The following is a 12,786-nucleotide window of genomic DNA, read 5'->3' as shown; positions in this document are numbered from 1 at the left end:
AATTAAAAGGTTAATAGATGACTTTACATTGGAAATCCTAAACTATTTTCTAATCTTCTCCTTAGACTATGGTGGAATTGCAGTGCAGAACTGAAGCAGCCCCACACCTGCTCTCCCATTGTCTATTTGAGCTGGACCTGTGTATAACTTACCATGTTAAGGTATATAAAAGAATACTAATTTGAACAGTTTTACTTTAGCATTATGTCCAAAACAAACGTGACCCCACTTGTCATATCTATTTTACTACTATCCTTGGCTTTTGCTATCTTCTTTCTCGTCCCGTCGGTTTGCTCCTTCACGTGTACTGCGTCCAGAAGCCGCAAGGCACCAGCGGCCCCTCCTCTCTCTTTGTCCCCGCACTGGCTCTAGTGGCCACGGCCCTTTCTTCGTACATGCTGTTAGTCGTGCTCCTCCCCTCCTCGACCTCGCCGGCAGGCGCAGGCTCTAGACAGCCTAGCTTTTCCCGTGTGGGTACTGCCCAGCCACGGCGGCCGTGCCTTGGCCGCGTGTGGGCTGTGTGCCTGTGTCCGACGGGCGGTAGCCGCGCCTGGCCTTGCTCGCATGGGGCCTTTGCCCGGCGGCGACGGCGCCTGTTCTTGCTCGAACGTGGGCCACGCCCAGCGGCGGCAGCCACGCCCACGACCGGCGGTGGCGGCTGCCGAGCCCGCGCCCGGCGGCAGCGGCGGCCTCACCCACGCGCTGGATTTTTTTCGATTCCGATTTAGAGGAGCGTCCGTCTCACGGTCTCAGCCATGGCAGCCACGTCGTCGCCTTCTCCTATGTGGGCAACGACGCGGCCGGGCCGTTCTCATGCCGGCCTCGGCCTCTTCGGCTCCGCCAAAGGCCGCCGCCGTACACGGAGGCGAAAGCGCCTCGGATATATATATATATATATATATATATATGAGTAAATTGCACGGCCGGTTCTTAAAGTAGTGGAATGATTTTGTCTGGGTCCCCAATCTATTAAATCGCACAGTTGACTCCCTAATCTATTTAATTCGGTCAATGTAGGTTCTAAACAGCCCAGGCGGTGCAAAGCAGTCGACGTGGCTGCCCACGTACGCACGTGAGGCACACGTGACCGTCGGCAGGTACTGGCTTTTTAGCCAAAAATCCCCCGCACGATCTCATCCTCTCCATCTCACTCCTTTCTTTTCTCTCGGACGGACCTCGACGAAAGGGGGAACAGGATAGGGGCGGAGCGCGGCGACGCCGACGACTGGTGCTGTTCGCGGAGGCGGCGCGGGCGGAGAGCGAGGACGACTCGACGGCCGTCGAATCGAGCTCGGTGGCGGCGACCAGGAGGCTGCGCGAGCGGTGGGGGAGATGGTCGCCGAATCGAGCTCGGTGGCGGCGACCAGGAGGCGCGGTGATGAGCCGCGACTGATTACGTGCCCGAGGTGCCATCGTCATAAGGTAGTAAAGTGTCGTTCGAAGCAGCCATGGTCCTTGGATCAGATCTTCTACACCTGCCCATATCACAATGTAAGTTAGGTTTGCCAGTTTGAGTTCAGTCTAAATCCGAGTATTAGAGTCAAGTTTTCAGTATGTGTGCTTTGTCTGTTTGATGAATCTGCAGAAGGTTGGAACTGGTTGCCCATTTTTTCTTTGGGAGGCAGGATACATCAACCACTTGGAGAGAGAAGCAGCAAAAGAAAAGGTAGCTGGGATGCAATCTGATGAAGTTACCGAGAGCCTGTTGGAGAAGAATGTCGACCTGGAAAATGAAAATGCCACAACTGTTGAAGTAGAGCATGCCACAGCTGTTGAAGTAGAGCTTAGAACTTTGATCAATATAGGATATGATATTGCAGGGCTCTTGAAATGCATTCTCTGTATGTGCTTGATAATTGTAGTTGTGCAACTGCTGCTGGTGTTTGTCCAGATGAAGAAGTGAATGGTGAATGTGAAGTAGGTTTGGGGAGTAGCAATGCTTTTGTTTTTGTGTGAACTTGTAACATTTCCGTGTAAGAACTGGTAATGCTTTATGGTATTGATCATTTATGTTATCTGACTAAAATTTGTGGTATTTGTGACTGTAATTTCAGAAGAACACATTTCACTTATACAAACTGCATGGTGATGCTTGTAAGACCTCTGGCCAACTCTTTTCTCAGTGATCCTTTTTCCTGAGATCCTGTAGCTTGAGGGCCCTTTCCAGTTATAGTTGTAGTAGTTTGTTGCATTTCTGGTTGACGTCTTGAGACAGCATGATCAGGTTCACAGTTTGGGGCACAGCATGACCAGAGGTGATCAGGTTCTCTTGTCTGAAGATGTAAAAGGGCTACCGCAGTTATTAGGAACCGCAGGCTGTTGCTGCTTCATGCTGTTGGTTGCAATTGACTTCTCCAAGCTCTATAATTTAGCTACACCAAGCTTTGCAATTCACAGTTTGGGGGCAGAGCTGTGGTGCAGGGCTCTGCACAATTCACAGTTTGGGGCAAAGCTGTTGTCTCTATTACAAACTTTGTGCAAATGTTATTTTACCTTTTGCTTGTCTGTCATGATAGTCCATGGGAATATGTTGTCAATGCAGAGGTCATCTTTCAGGCTATGCAAAAACCATTTCCAGGACAAGAGAGATTCAACTTCCACCACTACAAAAGCAATTGGGAAGATGCAGTCATTTGGATCCATCCCTATAGTAGTAAGCAACTGCCCTTCAAACTTTGTCTTCAGGTGACATCCATCCAAAAATATGATTGGTCTGCATCCACTTAAGAAACCTCTTTTACAAGCATCAAGTGATAAGTAACAACAACTAAATGCCCATTCTGTTAGATTAAGGTACAAGCTGCTACCAGGATTGGACCTTCTCAACTCTTGCCCATAATCCCACTACTGAGAGTACTGCTTCAACTCATCACCATATATAGTCTGCAATGCAAATTTTCTTGCTCTCCAGAGCTTGGTTCTAGATGGAGTAAGGTTACATTCCTTTTGAACAGTTCTTGCAAAGTTAGGTAAGGTCATCTTGTTGTCTGTCCTAAATGTTTCCAAGTACTTCTCTGCAAGCCATTTGGAGGTATAAGTCTTGATCACCCACTTTTTCTGGCAGTTGTGATGGCCATTGTATGTCTTCACTAGAAAACAATTTGTCCTACTGTCCATGGATGCATAGAAGTTCCATGGACACCCTTCAGCACAATGAGCCTTGACTCTCTTCCTATCATTTCTGGGCATTTTGATCTCTACCCTATTCTTAATGTTGTACTCTGTGATGGCCTTCCTCACAAGCTCAATTGTACCAAATACTTGCCCTACACTGAATGATGGATTCAGCAAATCTTCCTGTCGAAATTCCCTGAACCTGTTCCTATTGCTATCTTCATCAGAATCTACCAAGTCAATCTCTTTCTCTTCTGTTGATTCATCCTTATCTCCAACTAACATATTCATAGATTGCTTCCTCTTGAGTTTGCTGTCTGCAGCTTTCTTCCATTTGAACATTTACAACCCTTAGTTGCCCCTTCATCAAACACATCAGCATCGACATTGTCAGCAAATAGGTCATCATCAGAAAATCCAATCTCATAATCACTATCATTAAAGTCTGAGTCATCTGAATTACTGTCATCTGCCTCAATGTCATCATGTACCGGATCTTGGTTCCACTCAGTGGCCTTCCTCAGGTTTGTGTAAAACACTGGCAATTTCTCCACTTTCTTCCTTTCAACTGTCACAACCTTAACAGGACTAAAGACCTTGGGCAAAGTACAAACAGGATTTGCTACAATGTCATCCCAATTGATACCAGAACAAATCATATCATGATGATCAAGATAAATGACCAGGTTCCTCACCCTATCAATCACAGACATCATGACCATTGTGTCACTATCAGTCTCTATAAGTCTCAAACCATCTGTTATTGTCTTCTTTGGCAATAGCCAATGCACCTTCAGTGTATGTGATTCCTTATCATAACCTAACTCTTTCACAAAGTCCTTTATCCATAGGGGTGACCAAGTATCAGCATCACACTGATCAAACCAGTCAATTTTTTCATCAAGGTAAGCACGGTTCTCCCGAACACCAACAAAAAAACCACCATGATGCACCTCTAGATTGAACTGGTTAGACCCTGGACCTACATTTCAACCAATTTTCAACATTCAGTTCAAAAATTTTCTCATCCATACCAAGAACCCTAGAAGACCGCCATTCATGCCTACAAATCAACTACTTTCAAATGAAAATGGCCTAAATCTACCGTAATGTCCACAAATCCATAGCAAACACTCAATAGGAGGGTCCAGATGAAGATAGGGTTTCTTCAACTCACCGTATTCAGGCGCCGGCTCTGCTTTCTGATGCAATTTGCCGGCCATCTCCCCCACCGCCCACGCCGCCTCCTGGTCGCCACCACCGAGCTCGATTCGGCGGCCGTCGAGTCGTCCTCACTCTCCGCCCGCGCTGCCTCCACGAACAGCACCAATCGTCGGCGTCGCCACGCTCCGCCCCTCCCCTATCCCCCCTTTCATCGAGGTCCGTCCGAGAGAAAGGAAATGAGTGAGGTGGAGAGGATGAGATCGTGCGGGGGGGGGGGGGGGGGTTGGCTAAAAAGCAAGTACCTGCCGACGGTCACGTGTGCCTCACGTGCGTACGTGGGCAGCCACGTCGACTGCTTGACACCATCTGGGCTGTTTAGGACCTACATGGACCTAATTAAGTAGATTTGGGAGTCAAATGTGCGATTTAATAGTTTGGGGACCCATACGAAATCAGCCTAATACTTTAAAGACTGACCATGCAATGTACTCTCTCTCTCTCTCTCATATATAACTACTACTCCGTAGCTGACTACAAAATAACTTATTCTTTTATATATATATATATATATATATATATATATATATATATATATATATATATATATATAGGGGAGCGCACACACCAAGGAAGTTGGACGAAACCCCTTCCAAATTTTTAGGTGGTATATATATGGTAGTAGATTTTGTCCTAAATTTGTGATAGTCTAAAAAATGTGGTTTACACTAAACTTGCTAATTTTGCCACAATTGTACTACGTTATCATTTATATTTGTCAAACTGTATTTTTAGCTCCCTAAAAGTCTAAAAAATTAATTTTTATACTAAATTTGCTAATTTTACCACAATCGTCCCATATTCTCGTCAAACTGTTTTTTAGCTCCCTATAAATGCTGAAAACACGTTCGTGTACCTTACCATACATAGCAGATATACACGGTGCAAGAAATTAGCACAAAGCATTTTTAAATTTTATTTTGTCCCAAGTTTGTGATAGTCTAAAAAATGAGGTTTATACTAAACTTGCTAATTTTGCCACAATTGTAATTTATATTTATCAAACTGTATTTTTAGCTCCCTAAAAGTCTAAAAATAATAATTTTTATACTAAATTTGCTAATTTTACCACAATTGTCCCATATTCTCGCCACTTTTTTTTAGCTCCCTAAATGATGAAAACACGTTCGTGTATCTGACCAAGACGCTAAGGGTTTATTTGGATGGAACCCTAGAAAAACTGCCTGGCCCAAATGGCCCAAGGTTGGATGTTGTTGCCTAGCCCAAGCAGCAATCCCGGGACACCAACCCATAGGCCCTAAGTGTCATTTGAGGATGGGATGAGCCAAACAAAGGCTCATGATGACTTCAACTAAGGCATTAGTTGGATGGGTCAAGCCCTTGCTCCGGAGGCCACTCATGGCTCGAGGGATCTTGGCAGGGATGGGGAAAAATTCACCCAAATTTGTACGAACCGATTAAACCAAAAAATCGGTTAACCAAAATTTTTTACACTTCTATATTCTAGGTGTCGGAATTCTAAGATGATTTCATACAACACTCTTGTATCACCAACTAGTACAAGTAAATTGTTACTTTTGTGATTTGTTATAGATGCATGCATACGCAAGTGTTTCAAATCCTGTCGAGTCACATGGGGTGTCGTGTCGTGTCGGTCAATGTTGTGTCTGACGGTTTTAGACCCAGCGCGCGTTATTGTTATGGCCCTGTTCGTTTCGCTGAAATTTGGCTGCTGCTGATGCTGATTTCTTATGAGAGAAAAACAATGTTCCTTAACTGAAAAGTACTACTGAAGTAGTGCTGAAGAACATGGCCTATGTGTGTGTCTCAGTGCACCAGACGTGTTTGATGTTATCGTTTGGGGACGGGCAGCAGACGCGGGCGTCCGGACACGACGTCCGTCCGTCCAGACGTCCAGGCGCTAGCCACTCCAAAAAGAAAATGGACTGGGCCCCTCAAATTGTATCCTCTGATGATTTTCTTTTTTCAGCAAGCTCGACCGGGCAGCTATTGTATCATTTCACTACAGTAGAAACCAAGTGCTTATAAACATGGTGGAGGCGTCGACGACATCGATTTGTTTATTACCGACCACGATTTCAAACTCTGACTTATATCGTGTACATATACATATACAAAGACTAATGCGTCAACCATTTTGTGAAACGCTTCAGCACGCTAATAGAGTGATGTCAACACTGTAAGTGCAAGGTCGACAGGAACACGATCGTTTCCAGTAGTGTGCGAGTTGCGAGTCAGTCGACACCAGAGAGCTGTGGTTTGGGCCGGCAAGGCCAAGGCGGCAAGGGACCCGAGCAGTTCGGCAGCACAGCATCCATCTATAATTTTGTCATGATCGTCTAGCTTTTAGCTGGTTGTAGTCTCATGTGATTATTCCTTCAGTAAAGCTACATGCTTCCCTGTCAGTTTTAGTGTCACGTATATGTTTTGCCAGAAGCTTTGCTAATGGATGCAACCCTTGTTCAGTTGTTTTCTGAAAGTTCTGTAACATCATCTGGACTACTTAACCTGAACCAAAGTACATGTGTGCTGACGTACACGTGCCAACTGCAGGGTGGAAGGATGCGAATTTGAGAAATTTTGTCACGAGGATTCAGATTCAGATTCAGATTCAGTCACATTACTCATTTTATCCCTCTGGTGGCATACCTGAAGCAAGAATCTACGGGTTTCCGTCTGCCTGCGAGCATGGCCACATGCATGCACGCTCCAAGCCAGCCTAACTCTGCCGTCCGTGCGTGTGATTCTTCAACGGCAACGCAACCCCAGATAGAATAGAATCTAGTTCGTCCCGCGCGCGCATCACAATCCCAACACCAAGCTGAGCAACTGCGTTGTCTCTAGTCCCCTGCGATCAGAGTTTAAGTACAAGCTGCACAATTGCCTTCAACTTCAGTTCAGAGTCCGGGCTGCTGCTGCCTGTCCATTGTGCTTAGCTCTGCCAATGGCATCCAGCAGGAAGCCGACGACGAAGCTTGCGGCGTTCATGTCGCCCCTGCCCCTCCTCGCGCTGCTCTTCTTGTCCGGCGCTCTCGAGGCTGTAGTAGGCGCGAGCAACGACACCTCAGCTGCCGGCGCGAGCTACACGTGCAGCTCTGGCAGCATGTTCCTGGCGTCGCAGAGCGTGTTCAGCCTCGACCGCTACGGCGCCCGTGGCGACGGGAGGCACGACGACACGCGCGCGCTCGCCAGGGCGTGGAAGGCGGCGTGCGCCTCGCCGCGGCCGGCCGTCGTGCTCGTCCCCAACGGCAGGCGCTACCTGCTAAAGGTCGTCACCCTCCGTGGCCCGTGCAAGTCCACCGTCACGGTCACCGTGAAGGGCACGCTGGTGGCGTCGCCGAACAGAGCGGACTGGAGCGACAGGGATAGGAGGCTCTGGATCGTGTTCCGAAGCGTCAACAAGCTCACTCTCGACGGCGGTGGCACCATCGACGGCAACGGACACAAGTGGTGGCCGCACTCGTGCAAGATCAACAAGGCTCTGGTAAGTGTGGCGCCCATGCTCCGGTTCATTCCAGTAATTTTTTGACGGGCGCGCGTGTGTTGGAGAAAAAAAAGTGTCCTGACTCCTAACCTGACCTGAATTGGCTTCTGTTTTCTTCAGCCTTGCAAGGAGGCTCCAACAGCTTTGTCATTCCACTACTGCACCAATTTGAAGGTGGACAATCTGAAAATTGTGAATAGCCAACAGATCCACATGTCGGTCGAGGACTGCGCCAATGTGCAACTGGCGAAGTTGTCCATCACATCACCTGGCACGAGCCCTAACACTGACGGCATTCACATCACTCGGAGCAAAGATGTGTGGGTCACAAATTGCAAGATCAAGACTGGTAAGTAAAATGTTCAGGATTCTTCGCATCATATATGCCACTATGTCTTCAAACTTTCACTAAACTTAGAACTTTTTTCCTCTTGTATAAATTTCGCAGGGGATGATTGCATATCAATTGAGGATGGGACTCATAAACTTCATGTCTCCAATGTTATTTGTGGTCCTGGGCACGGGATCAGCATCGGAAGCTTAGGAGATGACGACTCACGAGCCAAAGTCTCTGGTATTACCATAGATTCAATACACTTACATGGCACCACCAATGGAGCACGCATCAAGACATACCAGGGAGGAAGTGGGTATGCCAAAGACATCACATTCCAAAACATGATCATGTACAATGTCAAGAACCCGATCATCATCGACCAGAACTACTGCGACAAGGCTAGGCCATGCAGGGAACAGAGGTCAGCAGTGCAGATCAGCAATGTTGTCTTCAAGAACATCAGAGGGACAACTGTTACCAAGGACGCCATCAAGATGAGCTGCAGCAAGAATGTCCCATGTCAAGGCATTACCTTGCAGAACATTGACCTAAAAATGCAGGGCGGCAAGGGCATCACGGAAAGCACCTGCCAGAATGCAAAATGGAGAAAATACGGAAGTGTTGTTCCACAGCCGTGCACCTCCATATACAAGGGCACCGTTGGACTCCTGTTGGAGTTCCTGTTGTCTTCACACTCGTGGAGTTCCTGGTAACTATAGAAACCTGCAATTCGTTGTGCTGGTCAGTGTATTTGTGATTTGGTTCACGTAACACCCATGTATAATGCATTTTATAGAAACCAAACCGCAGCCACATGGGGCCTCATTGGTTGGGGGAATATGGTCCAACCAGGACCCGAAGATGCAGAAGCTGAATGTTTGGTGCCCAGCCTGGTTATTTTCCCGGCTCCGGTGCCCAGCCTGGTTCAGCCATGTACGCAATCCAATCACGCCCATGCTGACATGGCGCTTGAGTTTGAGAATCCAGCTTTGGTGGTGATTTGGTTACAACATTTCACGTCATTTTTCTTAGCTTGGAAGCATATTGTAATAGCAAGCAATTTAACTTAAAACTCAACTTATTTATACATGAAGAGATAAAAATATATGTTAATTTAGTAGGGTTTCAAGTTGGACAATATAAATAGGCAGCGTTTCAAACCTGCTTTTCAAGAAAATGATTTTTTTTTCCGATTGCTCTCCATAACTCTCAAACTGTGCGTAATAAGAAATTAAGAAAATAGTAAAATTTGTTTTAAAGCGTATACGCTCAGTGCACAACCAAATGGTACCACAGTAGGAGAGCATATCACGTTGAGGAGAAAAAAATGCGTACACGAAAAAAAAGTAAACCCATTGGACCCACCAAACCCAAAAATGGCCTTCCGGTAACCTCACTAGCGGTGGAGTAGGACTCAAACTGTTTCGAGACTTTTGATACCACAAAAGGTCGACTTTGGTTCATCAGATCAGAAAAGAAAAGGTGAAAAAAAAGGAAACTCGATGAACCTAGGGCCTGTTTAGTTACCTCCCAAAACGCCAAATTTTTCAAGATTCCCCGTCATATCGAATCTTTGGACGCATGCATGAAGCATTAAATATAAATAAAAAATAAAACTAATTACACAGTTCAGACGAAATCCACGAGACGAATCTTTTAAGCCTAATTAGACTATGATTGGACACTATTTGCCAAATAACAACGAAAACGCTACAGTGTCCATTTTGCCAAATTTTTCGGAACTAAACCGGCCCCTACTAGTTCACTGACAGTCTGAAACGCACGAAACGAAGCCGGAAGAAAACGAGGTCCTTTCTGTACACAACACAATAATGCGTGCAACGGAGCTTTTGACCAATCGTGTCAGCTCGCATGTCAGCATGTGCATCCACTAGCTAGCACACAAGTGTCACCGTTGTCACAGGCTCACAGCTTGCACCGGAGCCCAAAGCTGCTCAGCAGCTTTCTTAGGCATCTCTTGGCCCGCGACTCGCGGCGCATGGGCCCGCCGTTCCCGCGCGTCTCTGCCACGCCGCCGCCGCCGGAGAAGATCGCCCGGAGGCGACCGAAGTGCGTGCTTCTCCCCTCATACGCCACCGCATCCGGGTTCTCCTGAAACCGCCGTGGAAATCAAGTAGGTCATTAGGAGAAGATCATCCGGGTGATACGTGCGTACGATCGATCAACTCAGCAGCAGGCATGCAGCAATCCGCACGAACCAGCACGTAGCGCTTCCACTCGGCCTCCTTGGCGACGACGACCCGGCGGCGCGCGTCGTAGGTGAACCGGGGGTGGTCCTTGATCCGGCTGACGGCGTCGAACTCGCGCCGGAGCTCGGCCAGCCGCCGCTGCAGGTCCTCGACGGGGAACGCGGACCCGGCGGCCGCGTTGAGCTCGGCGCGGATGGCCGACCAGTCGTCCGCGGTGAGGTCGCCCACGCCGCCGCCGCCGCGCGTTCGCCGCAGCAGCAGAAGGTCCAGGAGCTTGGCGTCGTGCTGGGCCGTCCACACGTCCACGTGCAGCCGCGACAGGATCTTGCGGAGCGACCGCCGCGACACCGGCGGCCTCGTGGTCTTGACGACGGCCTCCTCCTCCTCGCCGCCGCCGCCGCCGTGGTCGTCGCCGTCTTCGAAGCGCACCACCAGCTGCTGGTCAATCATCAGTAGCTGGCTCACGGTCGTGACTGGCTGCTCTGGCTGCGTTTGCACGTTACGCATCTCCTGCCTTCCATGGCGATGGAATGGTCAGTTGGTCACGCAAGCGTGAAGCGTGTGTGTACCGAAACTAGCAGCGAGCACGTACTGTGACTGCGAGGCGTCGTCGGCGCGGAGGCGGAGGCTGAGGAAGACGACGGAGCCGTGGCGCACGCCGTAGTGCGCGACGGGGAGACCATCATCGTCGAGGTGTCGGCCGGCGAAGAAGAGCCTCTGGGCGCCTACGGCGACGCCCTCGCGGGCCATGACCATGGCCTTGAGCTGCGCCACGGTGGCAGCGCCGTCGACGTCCAGCGCCACCCGGTCCCCGCGGAGCGTCCGCACCATGATCCTCATCGTCGTCGTCGTCGCCACAGGAGGAGCCGGCCCGCCGCTCGACGATTCGCGACGGCTACTGGATGTAGCTCTGTCGTGGGCGCCGCACGGCGTCGGCGTGGCAGGTGTCATTCTCATCTCATGTCTTGCGGTTGCGGACGACCGGCCGGGGAGGGAATCGAGGGGCCGGCCGGGAGGAAGGAAGGAAGGAGAGGATCGGGGAGAAAATAATGGGGACAGATCGGAGGTTGGATCATGGATGGGATGCGCATGCACGAGCACGAAGGGTGTTTGGCTGGCACAGCGGGCGCAGGCAGGCATGCATGATGGTTGCGCGGGAATAAAGCTAGCGGTTGGATGCGGCCCCGACGTGAAGAAACGAATTTTCTTCCGCCATCCGCGGTCCGCAGCAGCGCCGACTCGACTCGGTATATCTGAACTTTGCAGGCGTGCGGCCACAAGGAAGGAAGGCTGGTGCACAAGAGTCCTTTTGTCGTTGAATTGGATGGTCCCGTTCCGTTTCCGTCCCAAGACCTGACTCAACGTTGTGCAGGCTGGTTGCTGGCTTTGTGGCACGGCACTAGCACCCGAACGTCCGGACAGACATGCACCCGAACGCTCGGACAAACGTCCGCATTCGGACACCCGTGGCTACAGTCCGTTTCTACGCAGAAAACTACACCCCCACTTTACGCCTCTTTCCGGACGCCTGCGCCCTCACTTCGTGTCTCTGTCCGGACTCCTACGCCCCCTCTGCTTGCCGCACCCGCATGCTGCGCGGGGATCAGTTGCGCCGCCATCGCCCTCCGCTTCCTGTCCCCGCTGCCTAGCAGCGCTCCATCCATCCGCTCCCCCACGCGCATGCACGATGTACAAGCAACTGCCGCAGGCAGTTGTGGCAGGATCGGTCACATTGCAACACGTGCAACATCTCGATCTACTTTTAAAACATACAAATAAAACTTACAACATACGTATGAACACATCTGAAACACACTTGCAGCATGCGTCTGAAACACTTGAAAACTCTTGAAAACCATTACAAACATATGCAACATTCGTATAAAACACTTACAACACATGTGTGAAACATATGCAACATTCAAATGAAACACTTGCAACGAACGTCTGAAAAAATTAGTTGAAACATTTGGAATATACCCTTGAAACATACGTATATAACCATTGCAACATGTGCAACATCGCGATCTACTTTTGCAACATCAAGATTAAACACTTACAACATCCAAATGAAACATTTGAAACACTTGAAACATAAGCTTGCAATATGTGGTGCGCAAAAAAAATGTCACCTTGCTACTTGGACGAGGTACTCGAGCAGCACGGGCACACCGACAAAGGAGAGCGCCGCGGCGGCCAAGAGCTTCCAAACGCCGAGGTCGAGGTCCCCGCCAGGGAGGTCTACGTTGATGAGCGCCCGGAGGAGGTCGTCGTTGTCGCCCCCCCGCGTCGCCGAAGACGTTCGACTCGTCGACCATGCCAGCATCAACTAGGTTCTAGAGGAGGAGTGGGCGTGACATGGTGGCAGATGCGGCGCAGAGCGGGATGGGGGACGTCGTGGCGCTTGCAGCGGCGAGGCGGAGTGGAACGGGCGCCCG

The 12,786-nt window shown here is 49.5% G+C and overlaps 2 protein-coding genes across 2 annotated transcripts; one reads left to right on the top strand and one right to left on the bottom strand.

Annotated features, from left to right (window-relative positions):
- Positions 1-7,230: 7,230 nt before the first annotated feature.
- Positions 7,231-9,208, top strand: LOC136537774 (polygalacturonase ADPG2-like). Its single transcript, XM_066529741.1, has 3 exons — positions 7,231-7,801; positions 7,922-8,150; positions 8,250-9,208. The coding sequence occupies exons 1-3, from the start codon at positions 7,262-7,264 to the stop codon at positions 8,849-8,851; spliced, it is 1,371 nt and encodes a 456-aa protein (XP_066385838.1). The 5' UTR covers positions 7,231-7,261; the 3' UTR covers positions 8,852-9,208.
- Positions 9,209-9,710: 502 nt separating this feature from the next.
- LOC136537773 (uncharacterized) lies at positions 9,711-11,345 on the bottom strand. The gene is made up of 3 exons (XM_066529739.1): positions 10,941-11,345; positions 10,358-10,862; positions 9,711-10,250 (listed from the first exon to the last, which is right to left on the bottom strand). Exons 1-3 carry the CDS (start codon positions 11,303-11,305, stop codon positions 10,065-10,067), a joined length of 1,056 nt encoding a protein of 351 aa, XP_066385836.1. The 5' UTR covers positions 11,306-11,345; the 3' UTR covers positions 9,711-10,064.
- Between the last annotated feature and the right edge of the window lie 1,441 nt (positions 11,346-12,786).

Source organism: Miscanthus floridulus, chromosome 2 (assembly GCF_019320115.1).
Source record: "Miscanthus floridulus cultivar M001 chromosome 2, ASM1932011v1, whole genome shotgun sequence".
Classification (NCBI taxonomy): Eukaryota; Viridiplantae; Streptophyta; class Magnoliopsida; order Poales; family Poaceae; genus Miscanthus; species Miscanthus floridulus.
This window is presented reverse-complemented; position numbering and strand designations above follow the sequence as displayed.